The 26,528-nt window shown below is 43.5% G+C and overlaps 1 protein-coding gene across 2 annotated transcripts in view; it reads left to right on the forward strand.

The window, feature by feature from the left end:
• The window catches only part of fgf13a (fibroblast growth factor 13a), an 88,029-nt gene that overhangs the window by 19,089 nt on the left and 42,412 nt on the right, over nt 1-26,528 (forward strand). The window contains exon 3 of one of the 2 annotated variants that reach the window (XM_034202848.1): nt 24,558-24,725. The exons of the other annotated variant lie outside the window; for it this stretch is intronic. Within the exon in view, the coding sequence (XP_034058739.1) occupies nt 24,558-24,725 (168 nt within the window). The remainder of the gene's footprint in view (nt 1-24,557; nt 24,726-26,528) is intronic. 2 annotated transcript variants of the gene reach the window in all.

The following is a 26,528-nucleotide window of genomic DNA, read 5'->3' on the forward strand; positions in this document are numbered from 1 at the left end:
TATTCCATGGTTTTCATTATGTCCTTCTTACCTCTGTTACTGCAGGACTTTCTGGTGGCCATAATAACCTGCACATATCTACTTTGTCTCTGCTGTACATTGAAAAATAAATACAGAGTGTCTGATCATATATTTAGATAAGGTCGGGAGGCCCGTTCATATCAATCTTTTTTCTATTTCTGTGTCTCTATTGGAGAATGACATATAACAGTGGAGGAAGAAGATAAGACAAACAACTGATTCCAAAATTCCATCTGTATTTGAAAGGATGGGTGGTTGTTGTGCATCTGTTGTGATGCTGTCTTTCAAATAACAAGGGTAATGTTACGTCATGACCGAAAGAACGAGATTGCGGATACAAGCGGCCGAGATGGGTTTTCTCCGCGGGGTGGCTGGTGTCTCCCTTAGGGATAAGGTGAGAAGTTCAGTCATCCGGGAGGGACTCGGAGTTGAGCCGCTCCTCCTTCGCGTCGAAAAGAGCCAGTTGAGGTGGTTCGGGCACCTACAGTAGTAAGGATGCCACCTGGGCGCCTCCCTAGGTGTTCCAGGCACGTCCAGCTGGGAAGAGACCAAGGGGTAGACCTAGGACCAGGTGGAGGGATTATATCTCTTCGCTGGCCTGGGAGCGCCTTGGGATCCCCCAGTCAGAGCTGGTTGATGTGGCCAGGGAAAGGAAAGTTTGGGGCTCTCTGCTGGAACTGCTACCCCCGCGACCCGACCACGGATAAGCGGGAGAAGATGGATGGATGGATGGATGTTACATCACCTAAAACATTATCCCTTCCATTTTAAAAATAGTCACAACAAATACTTTATTAAAACATGTTTAAATTATGTTGAGGGGCCCAGATGGCACAGCAGCACTATGCCAGAGGTTAGATTAACAAAACAGTAGTTGACCAGGGACCCTATCAACCAACATTACAACACATAGCAGTGTAGCCCATCCACATCTTACCCAGTAATACTACATGCATAAAGCTGCAATTTTAAAACTCAGCATACACTCTGTCTGTTCTTGTCACAATACATTAACACCTTCCCAAGGTCAGAAGCCTAATTGCAGCTTACATGTTCCCTCTGGCCTGTTGTTAAACTCAGCTCTCTGGGTGCCACCAGTCAAAATACACAATCCATTTGAGTTGTCAAACCAAGGTTGTATCCAGTTTGAACCATTTGTTTAAAGAAATGATTGCTTGCTAAGCTGTCATCATGCTCTCAGCCTTGGAGTTCCATGTTCACAGTTTTGCTCCTACAGAGTACCCTGTTTATGGCCCAGGTCAGGGGGCAGGGCACAGAGTCCACTGGAAGGCATGCTGAGGATGAGGAGAATGATGATGGAGTGATACGGTGTCGATTGTTCCTGTGCTATTTGCCTTATCTTGTGGTTGTGATGCTTTTTTGTTCAGGGTGACCCCTGAGGTGGTGAGGTGTGGCGGATGGAGGGATAAAGAAATAGCTTCTACATCTTGTCAGAGGTTGAATTAGTTCATTGGGGTTACAGAGCCTGACTGTGCTATATTTAGCCCTCTTTTACAGCTAAAGGTCATTTGTTTCTGAGAATTATGACCTTTTTTTTATCTAAAGAGGGCGAGGCTCTTTCAATCTCTTAGGTATTGGTAAGTTAAAGGCATGATACTTTTAAATCAATATTCTTTATATTTAATGTCCAATTTGTGCACTAAACTAAAGACTGCTTGTCTGATAAGACCATAATCTTGGTCTTTTTCAAGTGTCCTCATCCTTTTCTTTGTCTTTATGTATCAGTCTCTTCCTTCTGCTCAGAGTGGTCATATCCTGATAGACACCTTCCATCATCTCTAGCTGCTTTACCCACAATCCCCTGTGGATAGTGAAACTGCAGGCCAGCAGCAGCAAAGGTCATGGAAAGCCACTGCTGCTCGCTTTGTTGATTAGTTTTTCTCACCTACATTATTAATCCTAGCTGTTTAGCTTACCATGCTGTGTGGAACATGTAATATCATAATAGTAACAATCCACTTCACTTTATTTCACTTTCAATTTTTGGGTTTTTAGTGAAAGCCTACAGTGGCTGACATTGCAAAGTACACAGAATGAGAAGCACACAAAAAGCCCTCTTCTGGAAGGACTACTTGACTCTAATGGCTTTTTGACGTACCCTGGTACCCTTTGCCGCTGCTTTTAATTGAGATGCTCATATTCAAACTACAGTATGCCTTTTAAACATGTATTGTATACCTGTGGTGTTTATTTTTATTATTTTATTATCTTTGCTTTGTAATGTCTGTTGTAAAATTGTATAATGTGTTTTTAATGTATTTATTCCTAAAAAGTCTTTTAATTTGTTTTATAAAGCACTTTGAATTGTCGCGTACAGAAAAGTGCTATATAAATAAACTTGCCTTGCCTTGCCTTGCCTTGCCTTGCCTTGCCTTGCCTTGCCTTGCCTTGCCTTGCCTTGCCTTGCCTTGCCTTGCCTTGCCTTGCCTTGCCTTGCCTTGCCTTGCCTTGCCTTGCCTTGCCTTGCCTTGCCTTGCCTTGCCTTGCCTTGCCTTGCCTTGCCTTGCCTTGCCTTGCCTTGCCTTGCCTTGCCTTGCCTTGCCTTGCCTTGCCTTGCCTTGCCTTGCCTTGCCTTGCCTTGCCTTGCCTTGCCTTGCCTTGCCTTGCCTTGCCTTGCCTTGCCTTGCCTTGCCTTGCCTTGCCTTGCCTTGCCTTGCCTTGCCTTGCCTTGCCTTGCCTTGCCTTGCCTTGCCTTGCCTTGCCTTGCCTTGCCTTGCCTTGCCTTGCCTTGCCTTGCCTTGCCTTGCCTTGCCTTGCCTTGCCTTGCCTTGCCTTGCCTTGCCTTGCCTTGCCTGGTAATCAGAGTTACGGTGGAAAAGTTCAGTGAAGGGAATTGCACTGAATCAGAGGTTCTTTATGTACTGAACTACGGTCCCTCTGGGTTTTATGGCCTCAAGCCATAATGGAATGTTTGTGGCTAGGTCATATGAAGGACAAAAGCAGGGCCAAGTCTGCATTAGATTTGAACTTGATGAACCGTAAAGGGCGCACCAGTTGGAAGACTGTGAGCATGATGTATACACGTGTAAGCTCCTCCATCTACCGTATGTCTCCAGTGGGTGTTCATGTCTGCTGCCTAAGGTCTACTGCTCTGCAAATAATGAGGGCTGTGATGTCAAGCATCTACATAAGGAATGGCAAAAAACTAAACATTCAGCCGAAACAGTTTAAATGAATCCATGACCCTAGAAAACAGACAGCAAACAGCTCTGATGTGAACGTGGGACTATTGGCCTTTTCTCTCTCTGCTCTGTACATTCTATCATGTACCCTATTAGAAAACAACTGGAATGTCATTCTGGACACTGATGAGGCACATCAGTGTCCACAAGGGATTCAGGCTTGTTTCTCTAACATCTCAGAAATCCACACACATTTGATTCTTGTGGTTCCAAATGTCTTAATGTAATTCATTAATGAAAATCTAGTTCTACTTATTTCACATATAAAACATTTACTTCAGTGTACTATACTGTAGATCTGTGAGACAATGGAGGTTGATTTTGAAGCCTTTGCAAAGAAGGCATTGCCTGATCTTGATGGACCTGGAGATGATATTGACTTCAACTGATCTGCATAATGTGCAGGGATGAGGTCATATTCTGAGATGCTGATATCGATCTTCACATGTGATGTAAACCATGTTGGATGATTTCAAATGCTGCCTTCCTTTATGTGTTGCATTCTGCAATATTATGAAGCACCAAGGATATCAGGTTTATTCTCAGTATCTCTCCATCTCAGCTGAATAGGACATCTGGCCCTGTAGCAATACAACCATAATAACATGAGGAAATGGAGGCTGTATCAAGTATCTCTCTCTTCATTATATTTCCATTGGTCTAGTGTAGCAATTTGGCATTTGTTTCCAATGTGCTGCTTGTTTTTGTTTTTGTGTGGCAAAAAGTCAGAGCTGACCTATGAAACTGAGGCTATAAAGCTTATTATCTCCAAAATAAATGGCTTTCTAAATACATATACCAGTGCTTTCAACACATCATTCAACGTCATTAAAAGATCATTGCTGTTTAAGCCTGGGCAGTGACTTGTGTTTTTAAAGCAAGGAAGCTGTAGTTTGTATTCCAGTTTTGTTATTCAGCATGAACTATAGGCCTTCTTAGGAAGAAGCATTCATACAATTGTTGCTGTCATCGAATGACATAGAGCACAAATGCGCCCTGCAGTGATTGCCGTAAATAGCCATTTACTGCATGTACTGTATGGTCATTAAATATTTAACAAACCTTAGTTGACAAGGATTTTAACTGCAGAGGAGCAGTAGACAAACCGTCTTTCATTTCAGCGGTATTTGCTGAAGGGCAAAGGCAAAATCCACGTTAGCAGTATAGACAGGAACATACACACTTTGCTCACGTTGACAGCACAGATCCTGGCATGCATACTGATTCACCGCTGCTTGTTTTGAAAGAAGGGTGGTTGGTTTTTGAAGTGAATCATCTCTGACACGAAACAGCAGGTAAAGCCCACTCACATTGTACTCAACAATGTAGGAATCAGGACAGATAAGTATAATGAAGCCATTAATGCCTAATTGTTACAATTGTCTCTCATTAAACAGTTATCGACAACACTAATAGCTCATATCCCCTGAGAAATACTGCCTCAATTGAGAGATGTCTGTAACATTGCTGTGTTGCACTCCAGCCACACTGTCTCATTTCTCCTTTCAAGCCGTGGATGTTGTCATGGTTATTATCTGCAACAGTGTCAAGCAGTTTAGTGTTTTGTGGCCTTGGCTGCTGTTTGTCAGTGTTGGCTGTTCATACAAACACCCAAACAGCTGTGGCACCATTAATGAGGGAAAAACACAATAATCTCTGTGTGCAGGTGGCGGAAAATGCAAGTACTGGCTCAGTATTTCAGCTATTCATTCATCCATCGGCAACCGATCGTTTAGTGAATACATGAATGAAATCAAGTGGAGCTAAACCCGAGACAGAGCGTTTTGGTATGTTTCCCCAACTGCTCCCCTGGCCTTGCAGTGTGGACTGTTCTGGAAAAGCATGAAAGGGTAACAAGCGGTTTTCAGTTACCGAACCATTTTCACACGGGGATCTTCAACAACTGGCCCTTTCCTTCATCTCACGCCGTCCCTCCCTGTAGCTGTCGTTCACTCGCACAACATCAATAAATAGTTGGGCAGCTCTTTCCAGGTCTTAAGGATTAAGTTGTGTTGTGTTAAAGATAGTTGCTGGGGTAACCTGAAATTGCAATACCGTTGTTTTATTCTGATGTGCCTTTTTATATCACCAACTCAGCAAAGTCTGTCAGAATTAAAAGTTGTCATGTTGTTTAAAGACAAATAAGAGCTTCAGTGATCATGAGTGCATTGGTGCATTTTGTTAATTAGAGTTACTCAATTTGGAAAGAGGGTACGTCGATCAATTAATGACACAATTCTGCTAAAGAATGGCTACAATTAATGTGGAAAATGCACCATGACTCTTTCGTTGAATCATATTTTTGGTTTGTTTTTGTTTTAGCCTACTTAAGTTGGATTTATAGTAGTGAGTGAAGGGGTCACGCCAGAGCAGCCATGCCAACAGTATGCACATAGCTGGCATAGCTACTGTAAGCTGTAGGTGATGTGAGCCTCTTAAATAACATAAAGCTATAAGTAGGGGTTACAGCAGATTCTGTGAAAAATTGTGATTGATCAGCTCGAGCCTTTTATTTCCTTTCTTGTGCATGAAGGGGTTGTTGATAATGTTGATAAGTCAACTTTGATGAAGTTCTGCTTTTCACTTATACACATCCAGCCATGAGTCATTCCCAATGCAAGACTTCTGATTTTCTTGATTGATGTTGTGTATCACAGTGAAATAACTCAACAGTGATTGCAGGGTGTTGTCTACTCTTGGATTTTAGTTGGATGTACATCCAGTTCAGAACATGTGTGTAACAAAATAATCTAAGGAATCTAAACGCATTTACGATCCATCCATCTAATGTTGCAGTGGTGCTATCAACGGGTGAAATCAGATCAGTGGTGCTATCAACGGGTGAAATCAGATCAGTGGTGCTATCAACGGGTGAAATCAGATGTTAAACTATGAATCAAAACTAAAATCTACGGTGGCTCTGGCCAGAGTCCTGTGAATCGCTTTCATCTTGGTTAATCCAGCTTCATACATCAAACTTCGTCATGCATATTACATTAAGCGCTGTAAGGTTACACAGTTACAGGAAACTTTATTATGGCACTGTCTACATTTGTCTTTTTATAGATCATGCTGACTGAATAGAAATGTAATTTCCAAGGTTTGACCTGCCTCTTGTGAGAACAGTCTTGAGGCCAGTAATCCCTGGTGAAATGTTGTCAATAAAAACTACCATCACCCTGGTTAGTCACCTGTTGCCAGTGCAAGGGGTTGTAAATACCGGGAAGAGTGTAGATTTCTGTTTACCACTTGTTGTGTGAGTGTTGTTGGGTGTCAGCGCATGCCGTGTGTGGGCGGTTTGATAACGCTGAGTAAAGCAGCTGTCTTAAGCTGTTCCTGTGTAATTGAAATCCCTCTGATCAGGAGCTCTGTAAACACCAGATAGTACACCTAGCCTGGAGCTCGACTCAGTGTTGGACATACACATATTCTGTTTTTTCTGTCTTCTTCTTTATTTCACGTACACTAACTCGCATTCCTGCACAAAGACACCTGGACTAATAGATGTGTGCTCACAAAAATAAGTATATTGAGCATTTGTAGAACCCTTTTATGTGAATTGTACTTAAAATGATGCTTGAACAACGAGTGGCCACTTAAAGCACTTGTCTTTTCGATTGGTCGCCATCTGCAGGGTTAACATAATGACCCTTCATCCCTCTCTAATTCACACAAATGGTACCCCTTGCTCCTTTTGGAGCTTTAGTCACTGGTAGATCCACAAGCTTCTACTTCTGCTGCTCTCCCTCCCTTTGTCCTCTCTCTCTCTCTCTTTCGATGAGTGTAACTCAGTGGCAGGAGGAATTGTTGGCAAAAATTGCTTTCCCTGTGTAAGGCATTTACAAAAGATACACCACCCCATGTCTGGATGGCCTGGCTGCATAATTCATGTCTTGGTGTAGAGCCAAATCCTCTATTAATTCCCTTCTGCTGTCCTTCTCAACTGTGTAATGGGTACTCGGTTGTCATAAAACTCTGGTAGCATCAGCTAATGCCCACGCTACCTCTTCCACACTGACTGGTACGGAGTCAGAACCACAACTGCACTCAGATCAGACTAGAGCCCTCTGTAGCCATATTTTATTTATCACACCGTCCTTCAGTTTAAACATTTGTTTGCTTTTAAGGTTTTAAGATTAACAGTGTGCTTCTGACACTCTCTACACTAGTATATGATAGACTTGAGGGATATTACATTTTATATTCTGAGCATTCTTATCCAAATTGGTTTTATCTTCACAATTTCTTCTGTTTTTCTTGTTTCATGGCTATATTTGTATTTGTTTGAAATGTCATGCCTGCAGCTGGTGACATCATTTGTAGCTATAACCGCAGAAATGTATACACAAGGTTATTGAATAAATGTTCTCTGCTTCCTTCAAGGAAATGTGTAATTTATTTACCTGTTGTTAAACATTACTTCTGGGGGACACACATAATCAATTAACATATACTGCAGAGCTATTAGCTGGAGCCAGAAATAACTTAAAAAGAGAGATTGGTGCCCTGCACTTGGTGGTGTACAGGCTTGCATCGGCCTTTGTTTGGACAGCGTTTGCTAAGGTGTGTTAGTGTTAAGACAACAAGAGTGCCACCTGGGATAAGACCAGAAAGGTCTACATGTCTCACATTAGGATCTGCATCTTAACCGCTAGGACAGCAGGACAGCTGAGTGTTTGGCAAAATGTCGTTATCAGGCAGGAAGTGTAACTTTTGACGGATAGTCGAGAAAAAAGGTGCAAACAAAGTGATGAGCTTGAGGGTTTGAGCAAAGCAGACACATGTTTGGTTCAGTGGCCCTACTGAAAGCACAAGTTGGTAACCTTGGAAACCCTGAGCAATTATTATTTTCTTGACAAGAAACAAAGTATAGTTTAAATGGTTCAAATATCAAACTTTTGAGTATAAAAAAAGAGAGAAGTCAGCAGCAGAAAGTGAAGGTGTTACTGCACCATTACTAATTTAGTGCATACAGTAAAGAGGTATTACACATTAGTTGAATGGATGGTTGTGTCCTGCTTTAATGTGTTGATGGGTTTGAGTGAATCTCTCTTACTTACAAATTATATCAGTTCCTCTAACATGCGTTTTGAAGTGTCTTGGTTGATTGTGAAGACATTCCAGCTTCAGGTCATGACATTATAAAATCTGGATCGCTGCTTTACACTGTATGTGCATAACACACACGCAAGCAAAATGTTTAGAGAGCATGACCTCACTGTAAGCCCCGGGGGGGCGAAGATTGTAGACATTGCTATCGTGCTGGGATGTGGGAGTTACGTGCTAGAGCTCTGGTTTGATTTCTTCAAAGTGACAGGGCCAACAGAGCAGGCTGCTGTTCTCACACCGTCTTCAGAAGTTGTAATAATATGGACAGGGTGAAAATAACCTTTTCTGTGGTCTTCGTTTGGGCACTGACTCATAAAACAGACATGAGAGTTAAATAGAAACCATTACAGAATAGGGAAATAGTGTGTGTCAAACTATATAAATCTACTAAGAGAGTCAAAATCAAACAAACCATATTTAGAATGTTGTTTAGTAGACTGCATTAGCAATTCAACAGATGTACACATTAATCATTGCACAACTGTTCTTGCATTACAATGACTTACCACAAACACCTCCGTTTATAGTCCCTGTAAACCGGCTTAATTCTGGCTTCCCATTTCAGAATGTGGGTGCATGTGATTTGGAGTTTGTTGAGCACATGGTTAACAGGTGGGATGATTTGGCTGATGTAGTAGAAAATGTTCAGGCTGTGGAACAGCTGCGAGTGAACAGGATCTGTCCGGTGTCAGCCCACAAGACTTGGAAAATATTTTTCAATTCATATTCTAAATAGTGGGATACATTTCAATGATGCGATGCTCTTTGGTTTGTTCTATGATACAGGAAGGGGAATTCTATGACACATTTGACCTGCGTTAGCCCTGTTACTTGGCCACTGCTGCAGACTGGGTTACAAATCTGCAAAAACAAAAATCACCACATAATCTCTATTTCTAGTTTTGCCAAACTTTCCAAAGTACATCTATTTATACAGCTTTCTGGGTCAGATTAACTGCAGCTCTGGGTCGTTTTCAAGTCCTTGCTTGGAATTTCCCATGTAAATGTAATTTATAAAATATATGAAGATTTTTAAGGAATTGTGCAAAGGTGCAGTACGGGTAATACAATTTAAATACCCACATGAGTAAGGTGCACATTAGAATGGGACACGAAAATGTTTTGTTCGATTGGTGAACTCTCCTGTCACTTAACTTTTGAAGAACAACTTGAATAAGGACTTTTGTTCTGGAGCAACCCCATTTCATCAGGTTCATCTTGTCTCTTTCCATGTTCCCATTACAAAGAGTAACAAATGCCTGGATGTCTTCCCACCTAGACACAAGCACAACAACTAAGGCATGTGTGTGTGTTTGCAGTCTGTCCCTCTTAAAATGCATCATCAGGAAACCGAGCCATCAAACACTAATCCCATATTTTTGATGATTCAGATAGTGTTGGCGTTAGCTGTTCCTATTCTCTCTGAATGCCTGGATTGAATCCTTTATGTAATCCTGCATCAAAGCAAAGCTAGTTGGGACTCTTGGGTCAATTGGAATTGACAGTGTGCTCTTCACTTGTTAATATAGCAGAAGGGTTAGCCATAATACCAGCGTAATCCTTTTCTATTTTATTCACTTATGCAATAATGTAAGGCCCTACTGTTTGCTTTTGTTCTCATTTTTATATGGGTCAGTGCTCTTTGTTCCCATCTTGTCACGATCTGTCTGTGTTGTGTCTTGTCTCTTTCTGTCTTTGGTTTCCTGTTTTATTTTGAAAAGTGTTCACCTCCTGTTTTGCCTGTTGGTTTCTGTCTGTTTTCCCTCCCTGATTAACCGATTGTGTTCACCTGGTGCCCCTGTGTTTTCTCCTCCCTCCTCACCTGTCTCTTGTTTGTTTGATTAGTCATGTGTGCATTTAGGTTCTGTGTTCTCTGTTAGTTCCTTGTTGTAGTTGGACGTTGTTCACGGGGTGAGAGTTCTATTTTGTCCAAGTTTGTTTCATTTAAGCCTTGAAATAAAGGTGTTTTTTCTGAGAAATCTGAGTTTGGGTCCTGCCTGCTTCGCTCATCCTTGACAGAAGGAACTAACCAAATATGGGCCCAGCAGATCCTTTTGAGCAGGAATTATTGGATTTTTCCTTTTTTTTGGCTAACTGCTCTGATCGATGGAGGGGAGCGTCCGGGGTTCAGCAGCGAGAGGCAGCTCTGGCAGAGGTGCGCCAGATGGCTACGGAGAAGCCAGGCTTAGTGAAATTCTTACCTGGCTGGATTTTGGATTTCCTCTCGGTGTGTTATCCCCTGCCTGCTAGCCCCAGCCATGCTGGCTCCCTGCCTCCCAATTCCTATTATGACACCACACGCATCGGTGTGTTCCGTCTGGAGTCAACCCTTGCTTCGGCCCCAGCAGCCATGGTTCCAGCCCCAGTTCTGGCCCCAGCAGCCATGGTTCCGGCTCCAGTACAGGCCCCAGCAGCCATGGTTCTGGCCCCAGTTCTGGCCCCAGCAGCCATGGTTCCAGCCCCAGTACAGGCCCCAGCAGCCATGGTTTCAGCCCCAGTTCTGGCCCGAGCAGCCATGGTTCCGGCACCCGTTCTGGCCCCAGCAGCCATGGTTCCAGCCCCAGTACTGGCCCCAGCAGCCATGGTTCCGGCCCCAGTTCTGGCCCCAGCAGTCATGGTTCCGGCCCCAGCAGCCATGGTTCCAGCCTCAGTCCTGGCCCCAGCAGCCATGGTTCCGGCCCCAGTTCTGGCCCCAGCAGCCATGGTTCCGGCCCCAGTTCTGGCCCCAGCAGCCACGGTTCCAGCCTCAGTCCTGGCCCCAGCAGCCATAGTTTAGACTCCAGCCCCTCGTCTCCGGCCGACGCCAGCTCCCCGTGTCCTGTCGGCGTACCGGCCGACGCCAGCTCCCCGTGCCCTGTCGGCATTCAGGCCGACTCCAGCCCCCCGTGTTCTGTTGGTGAACCGACCGTCTCAAGTCTCCTCTCAAGTTCCTTCTCAAGGGCCCTCTCAAGCCACATCTCCAGCTCCCTCTCGAGTCCCCTCTTAAGTTCCCTCTCAAGTCTCCTTTCAAGTCACCTCTCGAGTCACCTCGAGTCCCCTCTCAAGTCACCCCTCGAGTTCCATCTCTAGTCCCTTCTCAAGTCCCTCCTCTAGTCAATTCTCTAGTCCCCTCTCCAGTTCCCTCTCGAGTCCCCTCTCGAGTCCCCTCTCCAGTTGCCTTCTCTAGTCCCTCCTCTAGCTCCTCCTCTAGTCCCTCCTCGGTTCCCCTCTCGAGTCCCCTCTCGAGTCCCCTCTCGAGTCCCCTCTCTAGTTCCCCCAGGGTTCCCCTCTCGAGTCTCCTCTCGAGTCTCCTCTCAAGTCCCCTCTCGAGTCACGTCTCAAGTCCCTACCCAATGTCCTGGTCCGTTGGAGGTTCCGCTGGGGGTCCTGCCAACTCCATGTACTGTCCCGTTGGAGGCCCCGCCGACTACTCCTCTGCCGGGGGTCTTGCCAACCCTATGTCCTGTGCCGTTGGAGGCCCCGCCGACTACTCCTCTGCCGGGGGTCCTGCCAATCCTATGTCCGTGCCGTTGGAGGTTCCGCTGGAGGTCCTGCCAACCCTATGTCCTGTGCCGTTGGAGGTTCCGCTGGGGGTCCTGCCAACTCGATGTCCTGTCCCGTTGGGGGTCCCGCCGAATACTCTCCTGCCGGGGGTCCTGCCAACCCTATGTCCTGTGCCGTTGGAGGTTCCGCTGGGGGTCCTGCCAACTCGATGTCCTGTCCCGTTGGGGGTCCCGCCGACTACTCTCCTACCGGGGGTCCTGCCAACCCTATGTCCTGTGCCGTTGGAGGTCCCGCCGACTACTCTCCTGCCGGGGGTCCTGCCAACCCTGTGTCCTGTCCCGTTGGAGGTCCCGCCGACGACTCTTCTGCCGGGGGTCCTGCCAACCCTATGTCCTGTGCCGTTGGAGGTTCCGCTGGGGTTCCTGCCAGCTCCATGTCCTGTCCCATTGGGGGTCCCGTCGACTACTCTCCTGCCGGGGGTCCTGCCAACCCTGTGTCCTGTCCCGTTGGGGGTCCCGCCGACGACTCTTCTGCCGGGGGTCCTGCCAATCCCATGTCATGTTCCGTTGGAGGTCCTGCCGTCACCTGTCTCGCCGGGGGTTCTGCCAACTCCTGGTCCTCTTCCATGGGGGATCCTGCCGAAGCCTGTCCCACCGGCTCCGGTTCCTGTCCGGCCGACACCGGGTCCTGCCCGGCCTCCGGAGCTGTCCCGTCAGCGCTTTACTACCCGGCCTCCGGAGCTGTCTGGTCTTCGCCCTCGAGCCCGGCCCCCTGAGAGCTGCGGTCTTCACCCTCGACTCTTCCTTGGATTCTGCCTTGCCCCCGGGCCGTCCGCCCGAGTCCCCCACCTTGGACTCTGCCTTGCCCCCGGGCCGTCCGCCCGAGTCCCCCACCTTGGACTCTGCCTTGCCCCCGGGCCGTCCGCCCGAGTCCCCCTTTTCGAACTCTGCCTTGCCCCCGGGCCGTCCGCCCGAGACCCCATCCTTGAACTCTGCCTTGCCCCCGGGCTGTCCGCCCGTGTCCCCCTTTTTGAACTCTGCCTTGCCCCCGGGCCGTCCGCCCGAGACCCCCTCCGGGTCCTCCGCTGTCAGCCCAAGCCCGTCCTCCAGACCCCCTCCACCCACCCTGTTGGCCCTAGTTTTGTGAAAAGTGTTCACCTCCTGTTTTGCCTGTTGGTTTCTGTCTGTTTTCCCTCCCTGATTACCCGATTGTGTTCACCTGGTGCCCCTGTGTTTTCGCCTCCCTCCCTCCTCACCTGTCTCTTGTTTGTTTGATTAGTCATGTGTGCATTTAGGTTCTGTGTTCTGTGTTAGTCTTTGTTAGTTCCTTATTGTACTGTAGTTGGACGTTGTTCACGGGGTGAGAGTTCTGTTTTGTCCAAGTTTGTTTCATTTAAGCCTTGAAATAAAGGTGTTTTTTCTGAGAAATCTGCGTTTGGGTCCTGCCTGCTTCGCTCATCCTTGACACATATTTTCTTCTTGGAAATGTCCCCTAAATATGGTTTAACCTCAATATATAACCTTTAACCTACAATATACAGTAAGAAACAGACACCTACTTTCATATAGTCATTCATATGATGAAAATATATCTAAAATAATCACAAAGCATCATGTCAAACTCATGTAACGCTCCAGTACCCACCACATATTGGTTTTGAATAACCAGGGATCGTTTTTAATCTCCGAAGTAAAAGTATCTGTCACCCCATTCTTTATGTTTCTCTATAAAGTATTGATTTTTAATAACTGACATGCACTAGAACTCACTCAAATGCCGTTTTCAGGTCGCCCTCCTTTCCTCTGCTCAACCTCTTACTCCTATTCTTTAAAACAGTACAAATGCCTCACTCCTCTTTCCTTCTTCGCCCCTCTAGTACTTTTTCTTCTTCCAACAAGGCTGTACTTGAGCGTTAACAAACTACGTAAAGTGTGTGTGGTTTCAATGCTGTTCTAGGATATGATCTGGCTGGCAGGATGCAGAGGAAGATGATGCCCTCCATATTGGCTCTGCCAAGGTCTGTGTTCTTGGCAGATACATTAAGAGTTTTTTTTTTGGTGAAGTAATGAATAAAGAGGCTTCTAAAAATGTGTGAAGGTTTACTGGAGATGTTATTATATGGTGCTTTCAATCAATAACACAACTGTTGGATTGAATAGTGATTTAAGATTTCAAATTGCTATATATTTTGTGTCAACTTGATTTGATCTCATCAGTGTTTGGTCAAACGTCATTCAGATGGAGAGGATGTAGAGAGAAAGGGATGGTGGATAATTCAAGTTTTCAGTGTCTGTCAGAGCTGAGGCTTTCTCAAGCGCATCGACCCCTCATTTACGTTAAGGGATCAAAGAAGTGAAAAGGTCTGTGCACTTAGTCCGCCATGCATTGAGACGTCAGTAAGTACTGTACACAGAGGGGTGCGATAGAACAGAAGATTACAGATGGTCACTGCTGTTCCTGTTAAACACCAAGTGTACTGTTCCCATTATACAATGCCATTTAATCTGACCAGAACAAAGTACTTATGTGCCACAGCGTTCGGTTGGCTACCAGTGTGGTTTTATCAGTCTTAGCTCTTGCACCCCTTTCAAATAGTCAACAGTTTGTTTTCTGATCAGATCTCTGCATTGTGTGCCATGATCCAGCAGCTCACACACTCTGTCTCTCTTGCTTTAAGATGCAGGTCTCACACTGGAATTGCCTCCTGTTTCAAGTTGCCAGACGTCAGCCTTCTATTGGCATAGTTTATTTTTTTTGTGTTAAGAATGTATGACTATAGTGGGCCAATAAAGGACATATTTGTGAGATTTGCAAACTTCAAAGCAGTTTGTACATAGCTGCAGTGCACTCTTTATGGCAGTGTTTCTAAAACTTTTTCATACCAAGGACCACTTAACCAATAAAAAAACACTCACGGACCACCTAACTCCACAAATATCCCAAAACACATCGTTTTTCTAGAACAGATTATAAATCGCCTGAAAATGGTACAAACAAGTGTTAACATGTGTGACGATGGTGTTGCGCTGGGCTTTATCATGCAATAGAAAGTGAAACTTAAGCTTGTTCCATTGGGGAGATATTCCCGCGAGAGTGCGGAAAACTTAAATGTATTTATTTATTTCAAATGTGAAATGTTACCAATATACTCACGGACCACTAGGGGGCGCTCACGGACCACCAGTGGTCCGCGGACCACACTTTGAGAAGCACTGCATGGGAACTGTAAAAGGTAAATGATATTGCGCTCAATTTGTTGACTAAGGCCTTGTACTGTGAGCCTATTTATTTGTATGCTGTCATAAACGCAGGAGGTAGTTTGATTCAATACATAGATCACATTTTCTAGTCTAGCACCTATTGCAAAGTGATTCATTGTGTATGTGTCACTCTTTATAGCCCGGCTGAGACTTTAGAAGAGGTCTATACAGCTGTGTATTTGGAGCCAATCACACATTAATTCAGCTGCTACCGAATGTCATTTCCTCTTTTAAAACAGCATACTGTATGGATTATTAAAGTCCATTTTTGGCTTTATATATTGCTTATTCCGACTTGTTTACTTTTTGTACAGAGAACACTGAGATGGAGAGGAACATGTCCTTTTTGGAAAATGTACCCTCACGTTATTAATTGTATTCCGTTTTTTTCATAGCATAACATTTGGATTTATTAACACTATTAATAACAGCAATTCTTAGGGAATTCAACATCAATATATATTTATATATATATTTTACATGACCCCTACCTGCTTCATTAATTATGATGACTTTATTATTAATTTATCATCCAATGTCACTATGTCAGTGTTTTGGCAAGCATTTTATACAAGTCGTCATAAATAAAAAAAACACATTAGTTTAGAATATTTAAGGTAATTAGCGTACATGTTTATGGTGTATTTCGTACACATTATGTAAACACATGTAGGTGTTACTACTTAAAAGATCACACACTGTGAAACAGAGCCATTACCTGATCACTGGTGTGCTTATTTCACTAGATCTGATAATTCTGTGGAGGAGATAGTCATAATATTCTTATGCATAAAAAGAAGACGGATGTTTCCTATTAAAATCTATGACTGGAGATGAACCACACCTCATAAAACACACTGTCAGCTGCCAGCAAACCACAGCGAGATGGACAGGCAACACGTCCTTCCATCATTACAACCTTATGATTTGACGTTTGACAGAGACAACGTTATCAGAACACATGTGAATTATATGTGACTTTTAGGGGATTTGACTTATGATATATATCATAAGCTACTTGGTTGATCCTATTACACTTGAACCTCCTCCCACAATGTTTCAGTCCTCTCGATCTCAAAGGCCTAACGATCAGCAGGCAGTTTTACAGCATTTGCTTTACAATCCTATTTGCTCTTGTCAGCTGTTAATTGCCGTGAAAGGGATCCTTAGCATTAATCCGACTTAGCAGGGGTGCGTGTTGGATCTCTGTCTGTTGACACAATCTCCATAAAACATTTTAATTTATAATAGGGATGTACAGTTGTGCATGTGACAATATTTTATTAAATCATTTGAGAGTTTGTTTGTGTTCATGTTCATTTGCTTTATTGCAAAAGTTAGCATCCTCACAGGTTAGTAGATAGCCGTCAGACTTTCTGCATGCTTTTTAAGGAAGAGTGAGACAACACTTAGTTCTCCTGCAGTAGCTGTCCATTGAGTGTGTGTCCCAGCAACCTCACATTTAGTTGACTATAATTTCAGATATTGCTTTGTTTTTAACTGTTTAGATGTCAGTTGGCCATCCGAGGCACTACATGGAAGTTATTTTTATTTTATTTAACCTTTATTTAACCAGCATTGAGATAAAATCTCATTTACAATGCTGACCTGGCCAAGAAGGCAGCAACATTACACATTATTGCACCTAACACAGACATATAAAATACAGAGAACACAACTGAGTAAATAAAAAGACGAAAAGCAGCCACTACATTGTGCACATTTGGGATAGTAAGAAAGGTACACTACTTATTACTGCAAGAGCAGCTGGTGGTAAGGACCTCAGACAACTTCAATTTAAAACAGGCTATAGGGACAAGTGCCATCAGTTTGAGGTGTGATTGATGGTCATTCCAAGACCAAGGACCATAATAAAAAAGACTCCTTTTTCCAGCCTCAGCAGGTACCTGGAACCGTATCCAGGCACTGGATCTGAAGTTGTAAGAGTCACAAACTGGAGCAAATCTGGCACATATATACAGTGGAAGCTTACCTAAAATGGCTTTATACAATAATAAAAACCAAAGCTGCATCCTACGCATGCTAAGTGAGGACCATCCAGTTAGGCTATACAGTTTGCAATGATGAGTCCTATACTGTAGGGTGCATTTGATATATATCGCAGTGCAGCATGGTAGAGTGGGTCAAGTTTGACCAAAACAGTGGGTAGTATAAATGGTATCACCGTAGTCCAGCTGGGACAGGAATAAGCCAGAGACCAACCTTTTACGGGAATAAGTTGAAAAACAACATTTGAGTCTATAAAGGAAGCCAAGAGTGAATTAAATGTTTTTAGTTAGAACTTCAATGTGGTGTTTGAAGTTCAGATTACTGTCCAACCAAAAGCCCAGATATTTGTATTTATCGACAAACTCAACGGAGACGCCATCAAGGGTGTCAATGGAGAGGCAAGAGGACGCTGACTTGGGAGCAAAATGCATTGCTTTGGTTTTCTTACTGTTCAATAGCAGTTTTGAATCAAGAAGCGCATGCTCTAGCATGATAAAATCTTATTTTAAATTGGAAACGGCCATATCCAGAGAAGGAGCAATAGTGTCATCAACATACTGTACATATGATAGGTAGAACATTATAATTATAATAAAAAGGTAAGGAAAACGGTTTAAATATGCAATCTAAAATCCCTTTGTATAGTTGACAAGAAAGACCCGGGTCAAAAGTGCAAAATTACAACATACTGTAAAGGTGTATGATTTTTTAAATGGACAATTGAATGTTCTAAAAGGCAAGGTCTCTATGGAGTGAGGATCCCTACATGGGATCACAAAGTGAATTGAAAGGTTTGTAAGATTATTGTATGAAATAGTAAAAGGAAAAAATAATATTCTACTACAATAAGTTTGGTTTTCCTGGACTTTTTCTATTTGTGATTGTTAGTTTAACCTTTAAAGGATCTACAAATTCAGAGGATATGCTGTACCACTAAAAATACTTCACTGTGTTCCTGAGCAGCGTGTGAGGACTTCATGTTAACTGATCATTGTCTTCAGATGTGGAACGAGATATTATAACACTGTTTTTTGTGCTTAACAGAATGTGTGTGCCCATAGGCCCTCTATTGATGAATCGGAACATTTGAATTTTTACGCAGATGTTTTCCCTAAAAATACAATCATGTTAAATCTATTTTCAATATGTGTGAGATTCCATATTTCCAATACAAACCCCAACCAACCCACTACCAAAAACACATGCTCATAAACACATTCAGCGTATAGCCTTTCTCTGACTCATGAAGTGGGAGTCGCATGAGTGTGTGCACGGACTACTGACCCTGAGGCTAAGGAAGCTGTCAGAATGAGGCTCTCTGCAAGGCCACTCTTTGATGCTGGATCAATACTTTTTCATATGAGCGCTGTGTATGTGTCAATCATTGGACCTTCACTGCAGTTTCATCATATTCATCTCTGTTGGGGATCTGTAGTATTTCACTGGCTCGCTCCTTTTTCTGCAAGCAATCGCACAGGCCTGTGATGATGACTCTTTTACAGTACTGTATGTGACAGTCTGTCAGAGTAGGAGTGAATCCACTCAATATGGTCCTGTGCTTCATTCCCAGAATGTCCCCTTATCATACAGCCTGCACGTGCCTCAAAGGTCAGCTGGCAATATATTTCAGGATCTGGAATCTTCTTTCAGTAGACCTCCCCTTGTGTGTGTGGTTCACACTGATGTACATTGGATGGGAGGTGGGAGAAAGATGGGACCACTCCACATGTCTTTTTACTAGATTACTAAATTCAATAAGACGGCAGTTTTCCCTCTGAGTGGGATTCATTGACATTTTGCGCACTGGCATAAATTGATTGATTGATTTTATTATTGCATTTCAGAAATTGCCAGCATTAGTGGAAATTGTTTTCCTGTGCTTTCATTTGCATCACTCCTTGATATTATCAAGGGACTTTCAATGTACAAACAATGGAGCATTTTCAGTTTCTCACAATTTTGTATTATATCATTATTTACATTTAATTGTCATTACGCTAGTTATCCAGTGATTGATGTTGATTTAAAAAAGGCTCCAATATGCGTCCTTGCACCTCAAATAAAAAAGCAAATGTAGCCGGCGCTACTGTTTTCTGGATTAGCTGTCAGATAATTTCTTCACGTGGCTGGGAACGCCACTGGCCCTTTAAGACCCCCCCCCCCCCCCTTCTTTAGTCAGCTGGCCCTTCCATATAAGGAAAACGCGCAGCTGTACGTAGTTCAGCATCTCCCGCCACACTTTAAATGCCCACTCACTCCTCACCCAAATGTGACTATTACGAGTGTTCTTGTTCCAGTTATCGTTGGCTGGCTGATAGGCGTGTATTCCCCCTATACGAGGCTTCTTGACAGCCCCAGCAGAGACTGTGTAGAGAATCACCGTTGCGGAGGTGTCCAGTGAGGTGATAATTGAGTGAATGCGTTTGCATCAGAGGATTAGTTTGCTACCGTTTTGCCTACCTTCTATGTTTTGCTTATAGTTTGTTGTATTGTGTACAAACTAGTGATGTAAATCTTTAAAGCTACAGCACCCTCCTTGTAACGACCCACCCTGTCCCACACGGTCTAATACTGTCTCTGTGCTTATACTTCTTCAGTGACGATCCTGGCCATACTGTGGAGTGGAGCATGTGGTTTGCTGGGCACTTTTTGCATGCAGATATGGGTGATTTGCAGTGAATGTTGATTGAATACAGCGTGGTGATATTGTGGTTTTGGGGAAACCCTCAGCAGTTGGCCAGAAGAATCCCTTTTTAACTATTTAACTATCACTATATGTGTGATATTGTAATTATTCTAGTTATTCTCTCCTTGTCAGAGCCAGCCTTCAATCGTGGGACTTAGGTGTGTCGACTGGGAAAGCTGAATAAATTGTAATCTGCATTTTATATTACTGAACTTTTACTTGATTATTTATATAATAAACGTTTGTAAACATTTGAACTTGAGGCCGCGTCCCTGTCCATCCTTTTATTCTTATCTGCGTGACTTGTCCTAAGGGCTCGTATTGGGGAACCCAGGTTAGCGTTAAGTATCCTAACCCCCTTTTATTATCGCAGCCCCCCCCCCCCCTCCCCGGTGGGGCAGGTCACACAAAGGAACAAAGAAAAAGAGGACGAAAGAGACAAAGAAAGAAAGGAAGAGAGAGAAACAGTGAGTTTGAAAAAGCATGAATACAAACTTAAGCTCAATCTTCTTTTCAAAGAAAACCTCAAGTGAGCTCATTTTCTCTGCTTCCTGCAAGGTGACTTCCAAAATAAAACGTCCTTGTGTTGGGGAAACACTGCAATGAAGGCATCCCAGCAGAGAATGTTCTAGATTCTGCTCCTTGTACAGTACAACCACATTGAGGCCAGGCTATTTTGGAAACACAAAGCTCAGGCTCCAGACCTGGTTATGTGCTTGATTCTGATTCTAATTTAGTGAGTGTGCTATTTGTCAAGTCATGATGAATGTGTCCCACCGGTTGACGGATATAAGCCTTGTTGAGTTAATCTTGCAGATTGCACCACATACATGGAAGTGTAGTTCATTCCTCTGGGCCTGACAGTGCTTCAGTTAATTACACATGTCCTTGAACCCCATTTTGAACATGAGGCAGGTGGCATTTATGAGCCTGGGTGTCACTGATGACGCTTCGTCCCATTAAGCCTGCTCCTCTGTTCTGACACTTGAACATAAACTCACAGCACGGTCATTGCGTATAACGTGCTATATACTCCAGAAGGTAAATACTGCCCACACAGATAGCACATCTACCATACTGTTGCCATAACACCTGAATGTGACCCGTCTCTCATAAGGGGCCTTAAATAGATGAGCAACTAACCGAAGCAAGATACATCTCAACCCCCTCCCCCTACTTGTACCCATTTCACCTTACTATGAGATTTATTCCTGTCAGAGTGGCAAGGACATCCATTGCAGTGTGCCGAAGGTCCAGTGTGGCAACACCAGAGCCTGTAGATCACAGACTATTATGAAGCCGGGTGACAGCTCATTCTGAGTGGCTGTTCTGATAGAGAGTGAGGCCCCAGGTCCGGCTGTGTCGTTCATCAATCCCAATATGCGCTCTTCATCAAGGCTGGGGCAAGGATGAAGGAGACAAGCTGTAAAAGGTGGTGCCCACCCCATCCTCTGTTCATCCTCTTAGTCCCACCGTCACTCAGTTTTATTACCTTGGATGAGCCGGCAGTTAGCGGCCTCATTAATAAACGTCGGATGGACTAATACATTTGTTGAGTCTATATTCTCGGCCTTTTACACATATTTTCTATCTCAGCTATGAGCTCAGTTAGGCATACTTAAACATAAGGAGACTAGCTAGAAGGAAAGAGAGAAAATAACTAGTGTGTTTTAATGTTGGTGACAGTCAGCCCACTATCCTGCAGACATGTCTCAGTGCACTTTTAACCCTGTCTTCTGCCAATTAAACAAATACTTTATTTGTTCGAAACGGAACTGAACAAGGATATCACTCATTGTTGTTTTCAAGCAAAAATATAATGCCACAGCAGCAGTACACAATCTAACAAACCTGTACAAAGAATGTTTTCAGTTTACTTATAAAAGTGGAGATTAGTTTAGCTCAGTTTCTAATGGATCAAGTACAGTAGCAGCACCTCTGCGCCTCAGGGGCAGAGAATGGGGTCATATTCCTGAAAGGAAACTAAGACCTTCTCTCTTGTCATACCAAAGCAACATTAAAGTTTCAGAAGTGCTGTGGTTTTCTTGGCAAAGGGGCTGTAATGGATAGTATCTGATGGGTATTCAGGACCTTCTGCTGGTGCTGCGGTGTTGCAGGTCATCCAGGAGCCTGAAGGAGGCACAGAGTTACTGATAAGTCCCGCAGGACAAAATGCATGTGGTGATTAATTGCACTGGGTGTGGAACTGTGATGATCTGCTGCCTGTGTGTGTGTGTGTGTGTGTGTGTGTTTTGTGGGGTAAACACACTAGGGAGGTGTGTGTCAGGCAAAGGCTGGCTTACTGGATAGAGGCCCTGCTCTTGATGGCATTTGAGAATTCATCTTAAACCTGTCAACAGGACCTGAGGCGTAGTTTATGGCCCCTGCTTCTACAGGCGTATTTTATTTCCTCCTGACCTCATGTATCCTCTATAGTAAGTTCAGCTTTCAAAATTATATTTAACTCAGAATCATCAAAAATGCATTGACTGGTTTGTGGTCATTTAAATGATAAGGCCATATGCTGCCTCTTAAAATCCACATTAATCTATTCAAGTATTGTATTATCTTCTGTATGGCCTTCTTAACATCTTTACTAAGGACCATCTTACGTTGATTTATCCATAGCTCTGCCAACCCAGGTTTAAATTACTCTTGGGCAGCTTGAATAGGCTATTTATATTGTAAATTAAAGTGTCCAATTCTTCATTTGTTTTTCAAGGCAAGCATACCCCTGTTTTATTACAATGTTTATTTTGGGTATGCATATTATATGCCTAGAATAAAATGCTTTAAATCCTTAATGCATGTTGCATTAGGTTGTACAGTTAGGAATCATTCAGCTTTATTTAATCTATTTTGTATATCATTTGTATTCTGCACTCTCCTGTTACTTGCACCCCTCTACTCCCATTAAAACCAATTTGGCATAATGTACTCAAATACTATTCACTGGAAAATTAAACCAACTTAATGTTTATGTGTGTAAAAGTGTTTTATGATTCAAAGTAAACCTACAGCCAATTTCCGTCAGTAAAAGCTTTATGGCTCCAGTAAGGGTGAGCGTGTCAGCTTTATGAATGCAGAGCAGAAATGTACCGTCGCTGTTTGCTGCTGTTAACATTGCACCCACGCAGGTCTGATTATTACTCAATAGTCAATAGAGCATTATAGTCAAATACATTATTGATTCATTAATAATAGTCTGTTTAAACATAAACATTTACTTTACATTTCATTAGGCGCTGACATAGACTACATTTATGTTGCTGTCAATAGTGCCCTTAAATTCTAACTACACAGCATTTTCTATATTTAGTGTGTACTCTGTGTTCACCATCTTCCAATTAGGCCTGGGGTTTAAAGGACTTTCAAACCAATATTAATTGGAGCCAAGTACCTGCGATAAATGCGTTTCTCTTTCTTGGTTATGTATTTTTCTTTTTTGAGACACAAAGGCAGAGACTTGTACTTCTTGGTCTTTCTTGTGAATAGACTACATGGAAGTCAGTGTGTGGGCGTCTGTCTGCATAATGTTTGAGTTTATATTTAGTACTAAAGTGTATTCTTACTGGGAGTAGAAACTCAGTCACTACTGTAGTCCATTCATGTTTTAGCTTTCTGAATAGAGTTGGCTGAGGTTACGGACATGCGCTACAATATTGTGATATTATCACAGCATGAGAACAGTGGATAACAAGTCATCAAGAACAAACTCTGTGTGAAAATGGGACATCAGTTCCCTGTGTTAATCTTTAACACCATTCATGATGCCACTGTCTGGTATGTTTGACTTAAACGGACAATAATTATGCTGCTCGCACTTGTCATAAAGGGAGGGGGGGTGAGGGGGTAGTGGCTACTGATTATGAGCCGTCTCTACTCTATAGTCATTTTCACTAAGTAGTACATGTGTCAAAGAGAGGCATGGCACTCAGCTCCACGAGGAAAAGAAAGCAGAATTTATATGGGTTGATTCGCTCTTAGCTAATCCATCAACACAGAGAAAATAGGTCAATGATCGAAGCCAAGCATGGAATGTGGCCAGAAGACGGCTTTCAGAGCATCCCAGTACAGAGTGCCTATGGACACACACATGAACAGTGACGTCATAGACGCTCTCCTTACAGTCACGTCGCTTACAGTAAGCATGACTTCATAAAAGAAGATCTGGCCGCTCCAGTGTACCTGGAAGCCTGTACTTGCTTCTGCATCTGCTTTCCAACTCTTACAGTAAATGGTATGGTGAATCACTCACATGACCACAGTTTCAGTGACGCTGACATACACGCAGTAGCAGACTGCATGCTTGGCCTGTGATACCACATCCTTTTAGTCCTCTGATGGCCATACAGACACCACATTAAAGTGCAGCAGCTCATGTTCTGTGCCTGCCATAACAAATACTCTGAACATCAAACTGTTTCCTTTCTCTATTTCTTTGTGTTATTTGATCACTTTTCCTTTTCAGCAACCAACGATTTATTTAATGCAGCCCCCACTGTTGATGATTGTCTATAATTTCAGTTATTTTGTGAACTTGGTGTTGTTGAGCATGTCTCTTTCTCTCTTATCCTCCTCTGTCCCTCTCTCCTCTCCCCGTCTCCTTTCCTTATCTGTCAATAATTGCTAATTACAGTAATTAAAAGCTATAGCTGTTGCTAATAGTGATGTACTTTTATTTGCCTGTGTTTCTGCCCTGTGTTTTTTGCTGTTGTTTTCTTTGGTTTCTGTGTTGTGGTGAGCTCTCTAATCCCAGTTCATTCTGTTATGGCATCACCACAGTCCAGGATGACGCTGCCCCAGGTACCCAGGAGTACATTATGTTACGGCAGGACTCCATCCACTCTGCGGATATAAGGAGTAAAGGGTCCCCCTTTCGTGCTAAGTGTCACGAAATCTTCTGCTGCCCGCTGAAGCAAGCCATCCACAAAGACAACTCAGAGCACGAAGGTTTGTTCGCACCCCCTCCTTGTTTTGATTTGCTGATGCTCCTCGTATCCCCTGCCCACTCTCGTCTTGTTTTCCCCTCTCTCTCATATTCTGTGTGAACTGATAGTTCTCCACCCCTTCAAACTAACTTATTTCATTCCTGTCCTATTTTTTGAGAGCATCTGGCATGCTTCTGCCCCTTTCTAGCATGTGTGTGTATGTGCATGAATGCGTGTGTGAGTGTGTGTGTTTGAACATTTAGTATAAGATTGAATGCTTAGGGTGTGTTGGCTCACATAGTACCTGTTGGAGAGCACTGTGTGTGTGTGTGTGTGTGTGTGTGTGTGTGTGTGTGTGTGTGTGTGTGTGTGTGTGTGTGTGTGTGTGTGTGTGTGTGTGTGTGTGTGTGTGTGTGTGTGTGTGTGTGTGTGTGTGTGTGTGTGTGTGTGTGTGTGTGTGTGTACCGTATGAGCGTGCATGTGTCAGCTTGCATACCTCTTATGTTGGACTGAATGAGGAGCACAGCATCTGTAGCCCCTCCCTACCCCAAACCATTAACTCGGTCATTGCCGCCCCGAGGCGCATGCACAGACCAAAACAGAGTGCAAAATAAATGGCTAATAGATGGAGGCAGCTGTTGCCTTAATGAGTTCAATGACTGGGCCATTCCAGTATGTGCTTTCACTTCAACTGTCCTCATAGAACGAAAAAAAGGCAAAGCTCTTTTATCTTCCTGTCCCGAAGACTATGTGAGATTGAAATGTTTCATATCCAATACTAAAGTTGTGAGACTGCAAGTCAGCAATTCCCCTCCTTCCCCTCTTGTTCCCTGTGCTGCTTCTGCCTGTATGGTCTTGGTGGCTGCCTCCTACCTACCTTCCTTCCTTCTTTCTTTCTTTCTTTCCTCCCTCCCTTCCTTCTTTTCTACCTTCCTTTCTATATTTTTTCTTCTTTCCTCCCTCCCTTCCTTCTTTTCTTCCTTCCTTCCTTTCTATATTTGTTCTCCTTTTCTTCCTTCCTTCCTTCTTTTCTTCTTTCCTTTCTTTCTTTCTTCTTCTTTCTTTCCTTCTCTATCTCTTATTTCCTTAAAAGTCCCACCTACTGCACCCTTGTTCCCCTTTAACCCTGCCTCTATTGTATTTACATTTATAGTGCCTAAAGCAGCATGAGAATATGTAATAAGTGAAACAAAAAAAATCCTATATGCTCAAGGCATGCTTCCATACCATGCACTGTCTGGCGCTGAGGCTCTTTGGCTGCCTCATTTATCATCCACCCCTCAATAGAGTGCTAAGATTGTAGAAATGGCTTTCCTTTGCAGACTTCCTGATAGGTAAGATATTAATTATCTTGCTCTTGATGTGTTTTCTGCAATGTATTGCTCTGTCTTCTCCTGTTGAATCTTAAAGAGGGCTGTGATTGGTAGCGCTACAAGTGGACATCAGTTAACCTGTTGATAGATGTCTGTGTGCACGCTGGAGGACTAGAGCACATGCACTTATCCCTGTGAGGAAGGGAGAGAGGGAGATAAATAAGTGGAGTACAAGCAGTAGTCTGGCTAAAAAAAGTACAGATGTATTATTCAATTTGGCAGCAGCTAGTTGGATGTGACTGAATTTACAAAGGAAGGAGGGGAGACTACAGCTGTTGCGTAAGCTGTTCAGGAGGACGTCATTTATGTAGATGCATGATGCGGATGGAAAGTGTTTAACAGTGTGGAGCAGCGTGGCACGCAGAAACACTACAGAGCTGCTTGGTGTAGAACACAAACACACTTTGTAAGAAAATCCAATGTTGACATATTTGTTTAATAATTAAAAGCAA

This window comes from Gymnodraco acuticeps, unplaced genomic scaffold, assembly GCF_902827175.1.
Source record: "Gymnodraco acuticeps unplaced genomic scaffold, fGymAcu1.1, whole genome shotgun sequence".
Taxonomy (NCBI): Eukaryota; Metazoa; Chordata; class Actinopteri; order Perciformes; family Bathydraconidae; genus Gymnodraco; species Gymnodraco acuticeps.